Below are 20,445 nucleotides of genomic sequence, written 5' to 3'. Positions count from 1 at the left end.
GCGGGCTGAAAGAGTCGCCTTTGAATATCCCCCTCTTTATCTGCAGCACTCTAGACTGCAACACATTTTCCCCATCACTAAGGTGCAGAGACGTGCCCCACTGCCTCATCACATGCTGCAGGAACCTAACGACGGCGGGATCAATTTTGTAGAACTCCAATACCCGGACGAGAAACGAGTGAGGTATGGAGTCATAAGCCTTCCTGTAATCGATATAGGCTATGCTTAGGTTCCGCTGGTTATATACCGCCTGGCCGACTATGGCTGCGTCCATGATTTCGGCTGCGTGTCACAGTTACACAACATCTGACCCGGAGTAATAAACAAGATAAAACATTATATACCCTGTGAAATTGAATTAAAGATTGTTTTTTTTTTCAAAGTGGGTTTTCAAGTGGAGCATTTGCTATAACTTCTCGGAGCACAAAACTCCCGCGGATCACCGTTTGAAAACCCCTGCCCTAACATATCAAATATATGTTGTACTAGCTGACCCGGCAAACTTCGTCCCGCCCAAAATTTGTTTTTTGTTATCAATACCTCCAAACATTCACGTTTTCTTACTATTAGCAAGTTCATGGGTCCAATCGCAGAACTGTTCATTGATTGATCTTCTTTCTATTCGACCCAAATTTACCTTTTACTATGAAATTCCTAGTATTTCTAACAAAACTCATCATCATAATATCAGATTATTTTCAGACACAATTCTCGTTCAAGATTTTTCAACCACTTGCAAATACCATGTTTCTCCTTTACATGGAATAAATGTTTTATACAGAAAATATAATAGAATAAAGACAGCCGTAAATCGGACAATTCCTTCCTCGAGTTCTGCTCTTATCAACACATTCGACGATACTCTTTTGTTGGTATGGATAGAAGAAGATACAGGAGTTCGTTTCATCACATTAAAATCCATTTCCAGTTTCGAACAAATATCAATTTCGCTAGCGCAAACATCAAATGGACTAACAGCACTTGTCACTATGTAATTGTAGAACATATGGGAATTTAATTTTCAGAAATTTTTCCTTTTTCCTTCAGAGTTTTCCGAAAATTTTCAATTGTCATGTTTGGTTGGAATATTTTTGTTTGAAATATGTGTAATATTGTTATGGGACCCCCTCTCCATACCATTATAGAAACATTTCTCATACCCAAAAACCCTCACATCCCAAATTGTGCTTGATGAGCTTTCGAGTTATGCAGAAATTTGTGTTTCATTTGTATGACAGCCCACCCTTAGAAAGCGGGAGGAGTGTCTAACCACCATAGAAATATTTATTGCATCCTAAAACCTCCACATGCCGAATTTGGTTTCGTTTGCTTGATTAATTCTCGAGTAATTCAGAAATTTGTGTTTCATTTGTATGGCAGCCCCCCCTTAGAGAGGGAGGTGGAGGGTCTAACCATCATAGAAACATTTATTGTACCCTAATACTTCCACATACCAAATTTGGTTTCATTTACTTGATTAATTCTCGAGTAATGCAGAAATTTGTGTTTCATTTATATGGCAGCGCCCCCCCCATTAGAGAGGGGGGTGGAGAGTCAAACCATCATAGAAATATTTATTGCACCCTAAAAACTCCATATGCCAAATTTGGTTTCATTTGCTTGATTATTTCTCGAGTAATGCTGAAATTTTTGTTTCATTTGTATGGCAGACCCCCCCTCCCTTATTTGGTTTCATTTGCTTGATTAATTCCCGAGTAATGTAGAAATTTTGTTTATCCGTTCAGTAGTTACCGAGTCCTTAAGAATCAGACAGACAGACAGACAGACAGACTGTGTGACAGACAGACAGACAGGAAATTTATAGAAAAATAGTTAAGTAAGAGTCAGGACTATGTGATCCAAGTATTCAAATTTGTATTCCGGAATTTGAGCGATTGTTGGATACTGTTACCACAAACATGGTGATCTAGAATGCGATTTCCTGAAGATTTCATCAATGGCGCGATCACAAGCGTGAGCGGATATCCAATATATCAACGATGAAATACTTATATAAGGAGACAATCACTCACAAATATCAACAACGCAGACATTAATATTAACAATCACTGGGTGGTACCATATTCTCAGCCTCAGCTGAGAAAAATATTCAATACTCATATTATTTTCTGCCAAATCTACCGGCATACCGCTTCAATGAATCTTTGGTTTCCTAATTCGTGAACGGACCCAGTAGTTAAAAATTTAGCCAAAATATCCACTTAAAATATTTTTCATGGCAGAACAACGTTTGCCGGGTCAGCTAGTGAATTTATTGAAATTTATGTTGAATGCAGAAAAGAGATATGTATTCTTCGGTGTTTTTTTCAGTTGAATATGTTTCCAGCCATTTAATATTTTCAGTGGATCGGCGAAAGACTATAGCTTTAACAAATACTCGGGAAAGTATTCCCCAGAATAGAGCGGTTAGAGATGAAAACTATGAGTAAGCTATTATATTTCGAGCATTATTCGCACAAACTACCGGATTATTATGTGTTTGGTAATTAAATGATATTTTGGTAGAAATATTTCAATAACTCCAACTGATATATATTATTATAATCAAGTATTTAATGTATTTTCTTGGCTATATTCGGTGTCAAGCGTTAGCACACTCATTTCAAATATATTTATAATACTATTGTGAAGGTGTACATGAGCATCAGTGCTAATTTTGTTTTTTTTTCTTTTTCCTTCTAACAGACGAAACATGGAGAACAACACATCTGTCCTTAATTGGCATCATCTTCTCTTCCGCGTGAGTGCCATGTATAACGTTACATACCAATCGATGCTGTATCGAACACGTTTCCAATCCTCCTGCCTGATTACTGACAAGATTTTTATTTTAGGACCGTTGGAGTGCTTCCAAAAGAACTCCGCCGCAAAACTTTGACCGAATCGATTATGTACTGCTGCCAAAAGGTGTCGAATGCGGTTGATGGAAGGCAGACTGAAAATAGCCTCAATTGCGCGGATAAAGTTCGTTTCACACTGCCCAAAACATGTGCACTCTTCAAGTGCTGTAAGCCGTTGTTGGCGTCTTCGTGGCAAGGTGGATTAAGGAGGTAAATAACACTAAACCAAAAAAAAAACACTCGTGTGAGTAATAAACAATAAAAGCAAGGGCAGATTCGTTTCCAAAAGCGGGACCTCCAAACGTGGGCTGGAAATTAATTACCCATAAAAATATAACAAGTGCGCGGTTGGGAAAACGGCGCGTTTGAATAAATTTTTCGAACCGATTTAGGCATGGTCCTTGAACCCTGCAGCGAAGAAATTCCAACCAATATTTCCCCCCGACCGAAAGAAAAACAAAACAATAAGTTGGATTAATTCACCTTCGGGGGGAGATGAACTTTTCCTACAATCTGGTTTATTGTACCGTTCGCCTCTACTGTCGAGGGGTATATTAGTATTGAAAATTGATTTTTTTTAATCGAGTGACTCATTCAGAGATACTTTTCAAAATTTTATTATTATTATTTAATTTTATTACGACATGTAGCCTCATTATTTTATCAAAAATATCAAATCGTGTTCTGTGGTTGCAGGTTCGACTCAGTGGAAAGTTTGTTTTTTTTTGCGTGATTGTAGACATGGACACTTGTAAAAATAAACTGAACAAGTTCACATAGTTTAATTTTTTTTGCGAGGGCAATGCGTTTGTGTGTGTATCGCTGTGAAAATATCATGAGATGAATTTGAATCATAATGGATTGGATCATAGTTCTCCTCATTTACTTTCTTCAAGAATTAGCTAAAACTATTTTCATCGATATATAGTATGAATTGATTGACTAACATTCAGAAATTGTCCAAAATTCTTCAATTGAAAATTGAAAATTTACCAAATTCAGTGTAAATAGTAAAAAATAAGATATCGCAAACTCAGAGAATTGAAAAAAAAATGAGTTTGAGGCAATAGAAAGTTGCAAAAATTAAAAAAAAAACATCAGAAAATTAATAATTGAAAAAAATTAATATCAGAAGAAATTTCGAATTCATGAAATTACAAATTCAAAAAAAATATTAATCAAACATTCAAAATTGACAAAAAAAATTCTGGAAATTGAACAAAGAATGGAAAATCGGATAAAATTAGTGTTTCAAAGTTCTCAGGAAATTAAACAAATCTAAAGAAATTAAAACATAGAATTGATAATGGGAATTAAAAATTAAAATGAAATCCAGAAAATTCTGGAAAAGTAAAAATTCAGTAAACGGCAAACTAAGAAAATGAAAATTGAGAAACAAAACAATTCTTAAAATTAGAAATTTATAAACCTGATGTTAACAACAAATTTAAAATTCAGGAAAATTGAAACTTGAAAAAATAAAACTTAGTAAATCGAAGATTCAGGAAAATTTGAATTCCATAAAATTGGAAATATCAATTCAGAAAATTAAAGATTTCAAAAATTGAAAATTCTGAAAATTGAAAGTTTAGAAAATTGAGAATCCAGATAAATCAAAATTCAGAAAATTTAAAACTTTTAGAAAATTGAAGATTGAGAACAAAAATTCTGATGTACAAAAAATCTGGATAAAAATAAAAAAGCTGGAATTCAACAGTACTGAATTCAGATAATTACAAACATAGAAAATTTGAAATTCATGAAGTATATAATTGAGGAGAATAAAAAACTTTATAAAATAAAATTGGGGAAAATTGGAAATTTTGTATTACAATAAATTAAACAATTAACAAAAATGATAACAAAAAATGAGAAAATTGGAAAATTCACACAATTGAATTTAAAAAAAATACAGAAAATGTTTAATTAAAAAGATTCTGAGTTTCAAAAAAAAAAAAAAATGAAAATGTAGAGAATCAAAAATTGAAAAAAAAATTAAGAAAGCTTAGAAAAATTTCAAAATTTAAAATTCAGGAAATTTAAAATTCAGAAAATAGAAGATTCTAAGAAATAAAAAAATAAGAAAATTAAATGTTTAGAAAATTCAAAATGCTGATAATTAAAAATTCATTACAAAGGAAGTTCTAAAAATTCAAATCCAAAGATATAAAAGTCAGAATTTTTCTGTTGTTGTTTCTTATACGTAACTGACAAAATTGACTTGTAAACCTTTTGATAATATATTTTTTATATTATGTATTTGTGGGGTTGCATTCCTACTTCGCTCGTTATTCGATATATCGAATCGCTCCTTGTGCTATTATCAAAAATATCAAATAGTGTTCTGTGGTTGCAGGTTCGACTCAGTGGAAAGTTTGTTTTTTTTGCGTGATTGTAGACATGGACACTTGTAAAATTAAACTGAACAAGTTCACATAGTTTCATTTTTTTTGCGAGGGCAATGCGTTTGTGTGTGTATCGCTGTGAAAATATCATGAGATGAATTTGAATCATAAAGGATTGGATCATAGTTCTCCTCATTTACTTTCTTTTAGAATTTGATAAAACTATTTTCATCGATATATAGTATGAATTGATTGACTAACATTCAGAAATTGTCCAAAATTCTTCAATTGAAAATTGAAAATTTACCAAATTCAGTGTAAATAGTAAAAAAATTAGATATCGCAAACTCAGAGAATTGAAAAAAAAATGAGTTTGAGGCAATAGAAAGTTGCAAAAATTAAAAAAAAAAACATCAGAAAATTAATAATTGAAAAAAATTAATATCAGAAGAAATTTCGAATTCATGAAATTACAAATTCAAAAAAAATATTAATCAAACATTCAAAATTGACAAAAAAAATTCTGGAAATTGAACAAAGAATGGAAAATCGTATAAAATTAGTGTTCCAAAGTTCTCAGGAAATTAAACAAATCTAAAGAAATTAAAACATAGAATTGATAATGGGAATTAAAAATTAAAATGAAATCCAGAAAATTCTGGAAAAGTAAAAATTCAGTAAACGGCAAACTAAGAAAATGAAAATTGAGAAACAAAACAATTCTTAAAATGAGAAATTTATAAACCTGATGTTAACAACAAATTTAAAATTCAAGAAAATTGAAACTTGAAAAAATAAAACTTAGTAAATCGAAGATTCAGGAAAATTTGAATTCCATAAAATTGGAAATATCAATTCAGAAAATTAAAGATTTCAAAAATTGAAAATTCTGAAAGTTTAGAAAATTGAGAATCCAGATAAATCAAAATTCAGAAAATTTAAAACTTTTAGAAAATTGAAGATTGAGAACAAAAATTCTGATGTATAAAAAATCTGGATAAAAATAAAAAAGCTGGAATTCAACAGTACTGAATTCAGATAATTACAAACATAGAAAATTTGAAATTCATGAAGTATATAATTGAGGAGAATAAAAAACTTTATAAAATAAAATTGGGAAAATTGGAAATTTTGTATTACAAGAAATTAAACAAATAACAAAAATGATAACAAAAAATGAGAAAATTGGAAAATTCACACAAAGAAAATGTTTAATTAAAAAGATTCTGAGTTTCAAAAAAAAAAAAAATTGAAAATGTAGAGAATCAAAAATTGAAAAAAAAATTAAGAAAGCTTAGAAAAATTTCAAAATTTAAAATTCAGAAAATAGAAGGTTCTAAGAAATAAAAAAATCAGAAAATTAAATGTTTAGAAAATTCAAAATGCTGATAATTAAAAATTCATTACAAAGGAAGTTCTAAAAATTCAAATCCAAAGATATAAAAGTCAGAAAACCGAAAATAAAAAAAAATAAAACTTAAAAATTCAAAAAATAGGAAAATGAAAAAAATGTAAATTAGGATTTTTTTAAATTTAGCAAGTTTCAAATTTAGAAAATTTAGAGAAATAAGAATAGTTTTAGAAAAAAAAGGTAAATTTCATGAATTTAAAAAAAATCTAAACTTAGAAAATTGAATATCCAGAAAATTTTGTTCCAAAACAATTCAAATTCAGAAAATGAAAAAAAATCCAGGTAATCAGAAATAACTAAATATTCATAAAGTTTAGATTGCAGAAAAAATACAAATTCAAAAAATTCGAAATTCAGAATTTTAATTTTCTGAAAAATTGTTGTTGAAAATTTAGAAACTTTTATACTTAGAAAATTACAAAACCTAAAATTTCAATCGGTTGATTTATAGTTATTCGGGTAAAATAATCTAAATTAAAAAAAAAATACAGAAAATTATTAATTTAGGAGATTCGGAATTTTGAGAAAACTAAAAAAATTGGGGATTGGAAATAAAAAAAAGAATTAAAATTTAGAGATGTTTAAACATTTTTCTGAGTGTTTAAAAAAAAAGAAAATTAAAAATTAAGGGAATTTAAAATTCAGAAAAATGAATGTTTAGAAAAATTTGGAATTCATTGGCAGTTTTAAAAATTCAAATTCAGAACTACAAAATTCTGAAAACGGAACATAAAAAAAATTTGGGTCAAAAACTTAAAAATAAAGAAACGGGAATATGAAAAAAAAACTAGGAATTTTCAAAGAAATTAGGAATTTATAAAATAAAAGGTCACAAAATTTTTGGAACATTCAGAAAATTTTGAACTAAAAAAATTCAAAATTCAGGAAATGAACATTCAGAAAATGAGAAAAAACAGACAATTGGATATTAATAAAAATTAAATAGAAAAAGTCTCCGATTTGTTTCACGATATCACTGTGTATAATCGAATCCTGTGTATAATCAAGTCGAAACAATGTTTTTTTAATTTGTTTTTATACATATAGTTTTTATTTTTTTAAGATACAAGAAGAATTTATCGAATTTTAGAATCGGAGATCCCCGTCCGGGATATCTTAGGTAGCCGTGATCCTGATCTTCTGCTTCATCTATACCTGTTCCTCAGGAACGCATAGATAATAAGAAAAATTGTCAAAGTATTGAACTCCCGGCCCCGTGAGGCTAACGCCATATGAGCCTTGATAAAAATATATATTTTGGGAAAAAAAAAGAAGAATTTAATTTTTGATTCATCTCTTCAAAGTCAGAAAATGCCTCCCTCGCATGAAAAAAAATAATTTATCCAAAATCTCTCAGAACGTGATAGACGATCATATTTAACGAACAAATCTTTCTACGTTGTAATGTAAACGATGACGAAGAGTTATTGAGTTTCTTTATTGTTCCGGGATATGTTTGCCTTGGACTGACTCTACTCCAAAAAGCACGCTACGTAGGATGATTCTGTTGCTTCCTTTTGAAACAAGAGTAAGTTTAGTACAGTACATTGTTGTGAAACGTCTAAATTAATGGTTTTAAAAAAATTGAAAAACTTCAAAAGAAGTTGGTTTCGAAGTTGAAGTTGGTTATTATTGATTTAACCCAAAAATTTAAAGCCGTTTAATTTTTTTTTGACACTCAACTTCTATCTTTTTTAATTTCATTGCAATATCGTTACCAGGGCCCGACATCTTCGAAGAGCATGAAAACTTCGGCTGGTCAAATATATGCCGAAGTAGTTCAAGTCGAAGCGACTGAGAGGAGAGTCGATTTTAATTTTTTTTTCTTCGAATATGTCGGGCCCTGATTGCTAACCAACTCATTAGCAAATCCAAGTAACCTTATCAACCAGCTTTCATTTGGTTCCAAGAATGTTCCTGTAGGACCTTCCCACACAGAGATATTTTAGTTTGAATGAACAATTACCCATTCGTCTTTGATGATGAATAATTCAATAAACAACCATCGCACCGCAAATCGAAATGAAGTTTTGGAAACTCCAATAAATTCTGCACAAGGATAATTTGTTGCTTTGACGAATAAAAAATTATTCAATTTTTTGCATCGATTTCAAAAAAGTGCCAAAAACAGAATTTTTGTAGTACACAATCTACTGTAATTCTACAAATATTGCAGTAAGTTCTAACGTTTGTAGGCAAATTTTTATCCTAGTGTATTCACTAAATATCTGTGAACGTTTCATATTGATACGTTCAGCAGTTTTTTCGAGCCGATTTTTCAAAGTTTGGAGTAAATTAGAGGAGCGTTTAATCGCAAATCATATCAGAAGTACCAAATCCTACGCGACTCCCAGAATGAACGATTCGTAACTTTTGTATTTATGAGTTTGTGGGTGAAAGATCATCACTGCTTACAATATTTGTATCTACAAACGCATGAAAACGAAAGTTACGAATCGTTCGTTCTGAGAGTCGCGCAGGATTTTGTACTTCTGATACGATTTGCGATGAAATTCTCCTCTAATTTATTCAAAACTTTGAAAAATCGGCTCGAAAAAACTGCTGAACGTATCGATATGAAACGTTCATAGATGTTTAGGGAATACACTAGGGCTTACAATGTGCTTACAAACATTAGAACTTACTGCAATATTTGTAGAATTACAGTAGATTGTGTAAAATACTACAAAAACTCTGTTTTTGGCACTTTTTTGAAATCGATGCAAATCGGCTAGAAAAAATGGCGGTACATATCAATATAAAACGTTCACAGATATTTAGGGAATACACTAGGCTAAAAATTTCTCTACAAACATTAGAACTTACTTCGATATCTGCACAATTACAGTGGATTTTGTAAAGCACTATGAAAATATTGTTTTTGACACTTTTTTGGAATCGATGCAAAAAATTTAAATAATTTTTTATTCGTCAGAGTAACAAATTATCCTTGTGCAGAATTTATTGGAGTTTTCAAAACTGCCTTTCGATTTGCGATGCAATGGTATTTTATTGAATTATTCATCTTTAAACACGAAGAGGTAGTTTTTCATTCAAACTGAAATATCTCTGTGTGGGAAGGTCCAATAGGAACATTCTTGGAACCAAATGAAGGCTGGTTGATAAGATTAATTTGATTTGCTGTTGAGTTGGTTAACAAAAAAATGTGTTAGTCCAGTATATTCTTGAAAAAAAACAATGAAAAATCGATTTTTCATTTCTTTCCGATATGGGTGCCCACTACACTACACACCAAGATAAAAATATGTACGTAAAATATTCTAATACCTGAAAGTTGTAGCTTCAAAATGATGAGCATCGATATGGGTGGATTTTTTACGAAGTCACATCATGTCAAAAACCACTTAAAATTTCCGACTTCGCACTATGTTCCTTTAATTTTTTTTGTGGAGTGTATAATCGAGTTGGGAATTAATCAAGTCTGTATATAATCAAGTCCGACCTATACTTGTTTCACAAAATTACTTGTTATTCGATGATACGAACAACTACTTGCTTGTAACTCTCATTATCGGCAGTGCCGAAAATATTCACCTTCACGACATTCAAATACGGCGAATTTCAGTTTGCCTTGTATTGATAACCTACTGCTCAAGCGAGAGTCGATAAATATGGAACAACAATATCAATGAACACCAGTGGAATGAACAGCAAACATCAGCTTGCCATGAAGTTCATTTTTCATTTGCATCTTCATTTTGGTCATGATATGCGTAGCGTCGAAATTGAAGATCATTGCGTGTTAGTGAAAATCGAAGCATGAAATTCAACGTCAACCAATTGAGAGTAAAATCGATAACACAAAATTCTTGTTTTTGGCGACTTCGGCAATGGAATGTATAGTATAACTCTTGCTATGTTTTATTAATCTACTCCCGATTGGCCGAAAATGTCATACACCGCCAATTAGATGGGCAATGGGTGACGATAATAGACGAGCGGAAAACGAACATAATCTTGTTTTGATTTCCGGTTTGATGATACTGGCTCTAAATGACCAGCAATGATACAAAACCCCTACGGTATGGGTATTGGATAAAAGGGCTTCAACAGCCGAAGTCGAATATCGTATTCCGATGTCATTTTAGAAAATAAGATGATGGCTTCCGGGTCATTGGAAACATTGAGCGAAATGGTAGTAGTTAAAAATCACAGAGAGCGGAAACAGAAACGGAAACGGACCGTCCCTCTCATGCTAAAGGTAACGAGATCAATTCTCACCCTCGATATTCTTCCAAAAATGGAAGTAAAGTGTTGAAAGTCACTACAATACAGTATAAAAACTGAACGGAACGCTCAACGTCGTTCAACGCTAAACCTCACTCAGCCGCTCAACGCCGCACAACGGTCAACGCTCAACGAAAACTAATGTTGCCTTTTCCGGATTCCTGGTTCTTTCTTTTTTTTTTTTAATAAACATAAAATACGATTTCAATAAAAATTCACTGCAAGTGATGAAGATCAACTTAACGTTCGTGATAATCACCTGAAATTATTGACAGTAATAAAAGTGCCTGAATGCAGGCTTTGCGAAATTCCCTCATACTGTTTTCGTTCATCATACCAGACAAAGTTCACGCGTCTTGACTCTTGTGCTATACTCATTATAACAAATATGGTGTTGAGTGTCAACAGAAGAAAATTCATCCGACACTGAGAAAAAGCTAATTCATTCATTCGTGAATAAATTTTGATAATTTGTGGCACTGATTATCGGTAGTCATTTAGCTCGACGTAACGAAGCTCGTGATGTTTAAGTTGAGCCCCAACTTTCTATCACCAGTCAGGCTCGGTCAAGTACGGGAAGAGACCCAGACAGTCGTCCCATATTGGTCACCACGCATTGAACGCATCAGTATAGGAATGAGGGCTGAAATTACTTCTCTTCAATTCATTATATATGTTACACGTAATTCAACTGTGTTAAAAATGTTGACCAAACTTTCTTTATCTTTTTATCATTGCGAGTGACATGAAAACTGCACAGATGCGTTTAAAACAATCCTCACCCTCTGATCTGCTAATATTTTCCGAGTGATCGTTGCACCTTTCTAATATAACAGAAAAAAGTAAAACAAGCGATAATTATTGCACCTAATGAGCGAACTTTGCACCCGAATCGTATCTTGAATCGAAATAAAAACCCAAAAAAATATGAGCTAAAACGCGCGATCCGCGCAAGCCCGGGTAAACATGGACTCCAAAGCGCGCGGATTGTGTTGTTCATCTTTTAATAAGATGTAATTAAATTTAAATTCACCTCGCTGCTTATAATAGTAGGCAGTGCGTTCTGCAGCTTCTAATTTCGACTTGAGCGCGCTTATTATCGAGTGCCTCCGAAATGAAAATCCAAACCTCGGTTTGCCATTGGCTGAAGCAGCAGCCATTGGGACGGTATGAGATTTGAATTTATGATTAGACGCCGCCTCCTTGATGAATATTTATACGCGCAGCCTCTCTTGCACTCATTATACCCCCTCTCCCCTCTTCTTTCAACGGGCTTCCTCCCCCTCACCATCCATCGATCTCACTTAGTGCCTCTCAGTAGGCTCAGGTTAATTAATGGGACGCGTTTAGAAGTATCCAATATTTGAGACGGATCTCGAATCGATCGCGATGCAGAATCTCGATCCCGCCGAGTGCGTATTGGCAAGCTTGGCGCCATAAAGCAAGCAAGTGCGCCGGTACAGCCTGCAACATGTGACGAGGGCACACTTCATTTGTCCCGCCACGCTCTCTCGCACAGGAGCAATAAAACGACTAATCATTATCATTATTATTACTGCGTAATAATATCGATTTCAGCACCGCGCGCAGCTCTCGAGAGTTGCGATTGCGGTTGCGATAGGTGAATAAATATTCATCACCTGATAACGTGTTTTAGTCGCGGGTTTAATTATTATCATTATTGCATTACAATCGTGCCTCGGAGGGGCGTAATTTACACAGCCATGAAAATGTCCCAACACTGCTCTCGATGTTGATTTTTCTCTATTTTTTTTGTCGTTCGATTTGTCATTCCAGTCAATACTTGGTAGTGATTGCGTCCGAGACATATGAGTAGCTTTCAAAGTGGAGGTAATTTAGTGTCTAACAGTACTCGATTTGCACAATATCGATATGCAATTGTAATTTTGTACAGCCGAGTATCTGGAAATCTCAGGGCAAATATTTACATGTGATAATGGTTCGGCTGCGGCTGGTCGAGGTGATTCACTCAGAACCCCGATCACACTTCGTATTCAGACTAATGAATTGAACGATACAACCTTGTCGAGGGCTGCAATTTGCGAAAGAACACTTGTTGTTGAGATTTGTAATCGCTGCTGATCGATTGGTGAATAGAGCTAGAAAACGGCAGTTTTACTGGTAACTTTTACACCCGCGATTCAAATGTGTGCTTTAGATCTTTATTTGGATTCGACGTTTCGATTGAAGCCGTTCGAATGTCGTTAAAAATGTCTTTTTAATGTAGCTTGAACTCCTGGAAAAAGAGAAAGGTCACAGGACTTCAAATCAGATAAATACGAAGGAGTTTAGGACACAAACGTGATTAATCATTTTGCAAATGTTGTAATTCAGCTGCAAAAATAGTTCCTGTTCCCGATTCAATTTTACAACGACAAACATCTGTGAATTAAGTTATTTTTCTGATGAACGATCGTAAGTTGGAAAAAGCCCAGGTGCTGACAATATTCTGTCATTTTTTTTTAAAATAATGTTGTTCGTGAGTTCTAATAATGTTTTTCGAAAGTTCTTAGTGAATCTTTAAATTTGATTATTCAAACAGGTTTCTTATCCAGATTGTCTCAAAACGACCAAAGTTATACCAATATTTTTATCTGGCAACTCAGGTCAAACCGACAATTATCGGATCATATCGACCTTGTCGGGTTTTCTACATTTTTTTTTGAAAAGTCACTAATGAAACGTATTGTTAATTTCCTAGATAGACATAATATACTGTACAATCAGCAATATGGTTTTTGTAACGGCAGAAGTACATCTATGGCTGTAGTCGAGCTTCTAGATTAGATTCTGGAAGATACAGATTCGAAAAAAATGTGTGTGCCTTGTTCCATGATTTAAAGAAGGCCTTTGACACTATCAATCATGACTTTTCGCTAAGAAAACTGAATTGATACGATATAAGACGAATTTAATGCCAACTCGACTGGCCATTGGCAGCATCATTTCAGAGAGCAGTGAAATGATGTGGGTGTAAAGATATTGATCATTGAAGCAACTTTGCATACTTGAAATATTCGAAAAAGAATTGGACTACTTTTTGAAAAGGGCCAATTTTTTTCCTTAATTTTTTTACAAAAATTTATAACTCAAATACTATAAGACCTACAAAATTCTGGTCAAAGGATGAAATGTAGGAAATTAAAAATAAACACAAAAATAATTTTAAAAAAATACGCTGAAAAAAAATATTTAAAAAATTCAAATTTATTTTTCGAAAAAACATATAATGAATGGCCCTTACAATTTTCAACAAGTCACCCATGAATTGGAAGATGGGCACTTTTACAGGAAAAAAGTTTTTCTTACAACAACTTTTTCATGTTTTTTTTCTTTGAAAAAATGACAACTTATCCCATTTTTGTTTAAAGTCAAGATATCAATACAAAGTATTCAACAAAGTTTTAGATCTTATTGAATTATAAACTATCATCGAATACATCACTTCTTTATCTTCTTCTTGAATGGCGTTAACGTTCCCTGTGGAACTTTTTCCGTCTCAACGTATGCATTAACTAGCGTCATTCATTAATACAGGTAAACTTCGATATAACGTACATTTCACTTTCAAAATTGTACGTTATATCGAAGCATAATAAAGTACTCACAAACGTAGTCTATAATACATTATTGTGTTGCTATTTTAGTCAAGTTAATGAATAACTTCAATCAGAAGACGAAGCCAGCGTTTCTCGTGATGTTTCCCTTCGTACTGTTGATTAAAGCATAATTCATTTAGAATCTGGAATCACAAAACCAGCCGTATTTCGGGATTGATTGAAAGTACAAAACTTGTTTTAGCATCACAATACAGATAATTCATTGTTCTATCAGAAAAAAAAATATTAAAAAATTTTTTCCTTTACACTATGGAAATGTGTACGTTATATCGAGTGACGTTATATCGAGGGTACGTTATATCGAAGTTTCCCTGTACTGAGTTGAGATTTCTTAAGCCAAATAACACGCCTTGAATGTATTCCGAGGGGCAAGCTCTAGAAATACGCGTGACCACAATGCAAGTCGAAGGAAATTTCTCTGACGAAAAATCTTCCCCGACCAGAACGGGAATCGAACCCGAACACCCGGCATGATAATGTGAGACGCTAGCCACTCGGCCACTGGTGCACTTTCTTTATCTTCTATAGCTTTCAGAATACATGACATTTTTGTATGGAGTCTCCTAAGGTGTAAATTCTCGCGTTCGACATGTTTTTGACATGTTTTTAAATAGAAAAAAGTTTGCAGAACATGTAAATCGCTATAATGTATACATAAGAATGTTACGAGTTGAAAATTACTATTAATAATTTTTCAAAGACAAGAAAAAGTTGCTGTTGAAAAACTTTTTCCCTATAAATCAGCCCATCTTCCTATGTATGGGTTATTTGTTGGAAATTGTAATGGCTGTTCATATCTATTGTTTTAGAATTTAAAAGAAATATTTTTGAGAAAAACCAATTTTAATTTTCAAAATATTTTTTTCCAATGATTTTTTTTAATAGTTAGATAATTTAAAAAATTATTTCATTAAATTTTTTTTTCGAGTAAGGTGAAGGTGGAAGCAAGCCTTTGTAGAATTATAGGTACATTTGGAAAAAAAAAATCAACAATGAAATTAAATGTATATATATATATATATATATATATATATATATATATATATATATATATATATATATATATATATATATATATATATATATATATATATATATATATATATATATATATATATATATATATATATATATATATATAAAAGAGCCCCAATTCGCTTGTGTAATATATATATATATATATATATATATATATATATATATATATATATATATATAAATATATATATATATATATATAACACAAGCGAATTGGGGCTCTTTTGCTATCAACAAGTTCTTCCGCACAGTAACTCGATATTGATAATTCCTCAATATTAGGCCGCAGTGGCAGTGTTCCGAACTCTGCAATACAATTGGCTTAACCAATGTTTATGTTGCTAAAACTAACATTATAGACCCATTAAACGTAAAAATAATAATTGTGTTGATATCAACACAAATTTATGTTATTGATTTTCATCACATGAAACGCTATGACTCAGGAATAACATTTTATTGAGTGGTTTTTTATCTGTTTCAATAGTGTTGTCTGGCATCAGTGTTGAAAAATTAAGATGTTTTCACCAATACAAACAAAACCATTGCGGAAAATTGAAACTTTCAGAGCACTAGCTCGAGCTTTATGACGTTTTCCACTATATATTTGGGAATTTAAAAAACTACATTTTTGAGACAAATGAATTTTAATTTTTTTGTGAAAACAATTTCCTACATTTCATCCTTTGACAAGAATTTTGTAGGTATCATAGTTTTTAAGTTATAAATTTTTGTAAAAAATTAAGGAAAACAAATTGTTTTTTTCCAAAAAGTAGTCAGATTGTTTTTCGAATATTTGAAGTAAGCAAAGTTGCTTAAGTAACCCATGTCTTTACACCCATAGCGTTTCACTGCTATCTGAGATAGTGCTGCCAACGGCCAGTCGAGTTGGCATGAAATTCGTCAATAGCAAGTTACATTTCTGTTTCAGTTTCATTTGCAACGTTGCATGATTTCAGTGTAATTGTCTCTACGATTCGTTCGAAATAGATATCAGCGATATATTAGAACATTAAATTCATAATTTCGTTGAGTTTAATTACGGAGCCTTCAACTTTAGCGTTTGCCACACAATTCAAAGTCTAGTAAGTTGTTTATTCATGGTGCGATACATGTTTCTTAATGTTCCCGGATCAGAAAGACAACAAATATATGAAACAATGAAGCATCGAAATTCACTAGACGGAATGAAAATAGTCATCCCTTTGAGGGATTGTACCGTTTTGTCTCATATTCCGAACAGTCTTAAATTCCGAACACTTCATTTTTAAATTTAAATTTACTAACCTTCTATGCTATAAGTAATTGAATAATGAAAACACAGACATTCTTTGAGGTATAGGCTTCATTTTGACATCATTTACAGGTATCGATGCAGCCTGTAATGTACAATATAAGATATTTGCAAAAAAGTGACAGACAAAACCAATGATAAAATGTTTGCGTTAGCAAATTCCGTAAAAAAACAAGCATCGTTCATTTTTCAGTTTTTGTAGTTGTTTCAACTATCTTGATTGTTGTTTTCATGTTAAGTGCTAGAGAATGTATGAACCTATAATAAATGGGTGAAAAAATGATATAATAAATGGGTGAAAAAATGATATATTATTCATTAAAATTAATATTGAAGTAGTGTTCGGAATATGAATCAAATTTCTACGCTTGATTCGAATTCCGAACACTTCATTTTCAAATGTAAATTTACAGAACTTTAATGTTATAAATAATTGAATAATCAAAACCCCGAAATTCTTTAGGTTATAGCCTTTATTTTGACATCAGTTACAGGTTTCGATACAGCCTATAATTTATAATATTAAGCATTCGCAAAATGGTGACAGTCGAAACCAACAATAAAATGTTTGCGTTAGCAAATCCTATAAAAATCGAGCATTGTTAATTTTTCAGTTTTATTAGTTTTTTTCAACTCAACTATTTTGTTTATTTTTTTCATGTTAAGTGCTAGAAATGGTAAGAATCTACAATAAATGGATGAAATAAAATGATACTTTATGCAGAAATCTTCATTAAACTTAGTGTTCGGAATATGAATCAAGTTTCTACGCATGATTCAAATTGCGAACACTTCATTTTTGAACGTGAATTTACTGAACTTTAATGTCATGAATAATTTAATATTCAAAACCCTGACATTTTTTGGGTTATAGACTTCATTTTAACCAGTGCCACAAATTATCAAAATTTATTCACGAATGAAGGAATTAGATTTTTTCCAGTATCGGATGAATTCTCTTCTGTTGAAACTCAACACCATATCTGCCATAATGAGTATAACACAAGAGTCGAGACGCGTGAACTTTGTCTGGTATATTGATCGAAAACAGCATGAACGAATTTCTAAAAGCCTGCATTCAGGCACTTTCATTACTGTCAATAATTTCAGGTGATTATCACAAACGTTAAGTTGATCTTCATCGCATCCAGTGAATTTTTATTGAAAACGTGTCACCCATTGCACATATAAATGGTGGTGTATGCCATTTCCGGGCAATCGTGAGTAGATTCATAAAACGTAGTTATTTATAGAATAGTAGAGTTATGCTATACATTCCATTGCCGAAGTCGCCAAAAACAAGAATTTTGTGTGATGAATTGCCATCCTTTATTATCAATCGATTTCACTCTCAATTGGTGACGTTGAATTTTATGCTCTGATTTTCACTAACACGCAATGATCTTCATTTTCGACCTTACGAATACCATGACGAAAAGGAAGATGCAAATGAAAAATGAACTTCATGGCAAGCTGATGTGGATGTTCATTCCACTGGCGTTCATTGATAGTGTTGTTTCACATTTATCGACTCTCGCTTGAGCAGTAGGTTATCAATACAAGGACGGCAGAAATTCGCCGAATTTGAATGTCGTGAACGTGAATATTTTCAGCACTGATTTTAATATCATTTACAGGTATCGATACCGATATAGCGCTCTTGGTCCCGAAATCAAGTAAACAAAAAGAAACAAATACAATCAATAATTACCAAAGCAAAACCCAATTTTTTTTGCGAGCATAATATTTTTTTCCAAAAAAGACTAGCTAATTGACCTTAATTTGATGTATCGATCATATGAATCGTAGTTTAAAAGTTATGATTTTTTTTTGATTGCATTTTTGCTGTTCGGAATTTGAGACAAAAGTGTTCGGAATATGAGTCAGTGATAAAAATAGTGTTCGGAATTTGAGAAAAAAGTGATTAAACATATTTCCAGTTTTTGATCATGAATATGTATTTGTGAATCAATTTTATTGTAGTCAAATGAAAAAGAAGGCTCTATTGTATCCAAAAATCAAATTCATTTCGCGAAAGAGTACCATTTTGAGTAATGAGACACTGTTTAATGGCTTAAGTGTTCGGAATATGGGACAAAACGGTACGCATAGTAAGAAAATGTGAATGTTCGAAAGAATTCAACTCGAAAAATTAATTTTGGGCGCGACGAAGTTCGCCGGGTTAGCTAGTAATACATAAACCCAAAGCCAACCCAGATATCTTTTCTATCAATTATTGATATGAAATCAACGATTTGCCAGTGGGGGGTAGGAATGCATAGTATTCCGTAATGATCGAAAATCACTGTTTGGAACAACACGGATAATGTTTTAAAAGCTAATTTATTATTCGTATTTTGACTGAAATTTTGATCAATCCACTCAATCCCATCCATAATAAGATTTATGAACAACCACTTCGAGCACCGATCGGTAATTAGTGGAACCATCCGAGTTGAAAGTAAATATTCTTCGGGGTCAATGAAAATTCAAAAGAAAGCAGCATCTCTCAAAATAAAAAGCCCAACTTCACGATTTCATATGCCATTTTTGGACGCAATCGAGGCTGAACGCGCCTCAATTGCGATGGGTTGCGCGCCTACCCTCTCGCGCCCATCTTATTTTCTTAAATAAAATTGTTGGCGCTAGTTAATTATCGCAATAAAAATTTTACTGTTTTGAGAACTGTGTGTATACGTTTCTGAATTTTTGATATCTTATTTATTACAGCTCATAACTTCCACCGAGACTTTGGCTTTTTTGATAGGGAGAATGGAGACGACCGAAACAGTCAACGAACTTCGGAGCAGGGAGCAGGGAAAAAAGTTTATTCATACGCTGCGCTTCGGGTTCATGTTCACCAATAAACTTATCTTAATATTTTGCGATGAATTAATCAAATTTCGTTCTGTTGTTATTTTTTTCAGTTCGCTGGGGATTGCAACATGGAAGCCCAGGATCCGACTGCCCATTTGCGAGGGGTATTTGAAGCTCATTTACTTTTTACATGTTATTAACTGTTTAATTGTTATTATGAACAAAATTTCAGACCTGGGAATATCTGAGCTGAGGATGCGTCGCTTCGCGGTCCGTGGATTTCATGTGTTACTGCTCGATTTACGTGGCCAAACGTGCCAAACCAAAGGAGTAAAAGCAGTTCATCATTATGTGGCGCTCTCCAACGTTAAGTGTTTTCGACAATTTAATTTGGTTAAAAAAAAAAGTTCGGTCGGTGGGAAAGACGTCGAACTGCTCATCGGCGGAAACGGGTGAAATGAATATTCAATTAAAAGGTTATTTTTCAGTTGCTCGGTGAAATGACACCATCGTCAGTAAAACACTTTTCCGTAATTGTCTCCCTCTCCCGTGCAATAGGCTTTTAGAACTATTTCACCATCGTTTAGATGCTAATATTTACTGCCGAAAGAAATCCCCAAATAAGTTTTATCTTAAATCTTTTCACTCATTCGAATCTAATTTATCGCGTCTGGTGGTGAATTTATGGCGCTGCCGTGTGATCGCGGCCATAAAATTGTGGAAACATCTATGCAGTTTTTGACTTAATGCCTCCGCCAAAGTTTCCAGTTAAAGTGGTGTTGTTTTTTGA

General features: G+C 32.7%; 1 protein-coding gene across 1 annotated transcript in view; it reads left to right on the top strand.

Annotated features, from left to right (window-relative positions):
• LOC129779814 (uncharacterized) overlaps nt 1-20,103 on the top strand; it is an 88,909-nt gene extending 68,806 nt beyond the window's left edge. Inside the window, exons 3-6 of the mRNA XM_055787526.1 lie at nt 2,707-2,761; nt 2,856-3,071; nt 19,766-19,819; nt 19,888-20,103. Of these exons, the coding sequence (XP_055643501.1) occupies nt 2,707-2,761; nt 2,856-3,071; nt 19,766-19,819; nt 19,888-19,903 (341 nt within the window). The 3' untranslated portion in view covers nt 19,904-20,103. The remainder of the gene's footprint in view (nt 1-2,706; nt 2,762-2,855; nt 3,072-19,765; nt 19,820-19,887) is intronic.
• The last annotated feature ends 342 nt before the right edge of the window (nt 20,104-20,445 follow it).

The sequence above is a fragment of the Toxorhynchites rutilus genome, chromosome 3, assembly GCF_029784135.1.
Source record: "Toxorhynchites rutilus septentrionalis strain SRP chromosome 3, ASM2978413v1, whole genome shotgun sequence".
Classification (NCBI taxonomy): domain Eukaryota; kingdom Metazoa; phylum Arthropoda; class Insecta; order Diptera; family Culicidae; genus Toxorhynchites; species Toxorhynchites rutilus.
This window is presented reverse-complemented; position numbering and strand designations above follow the sequence as displayed.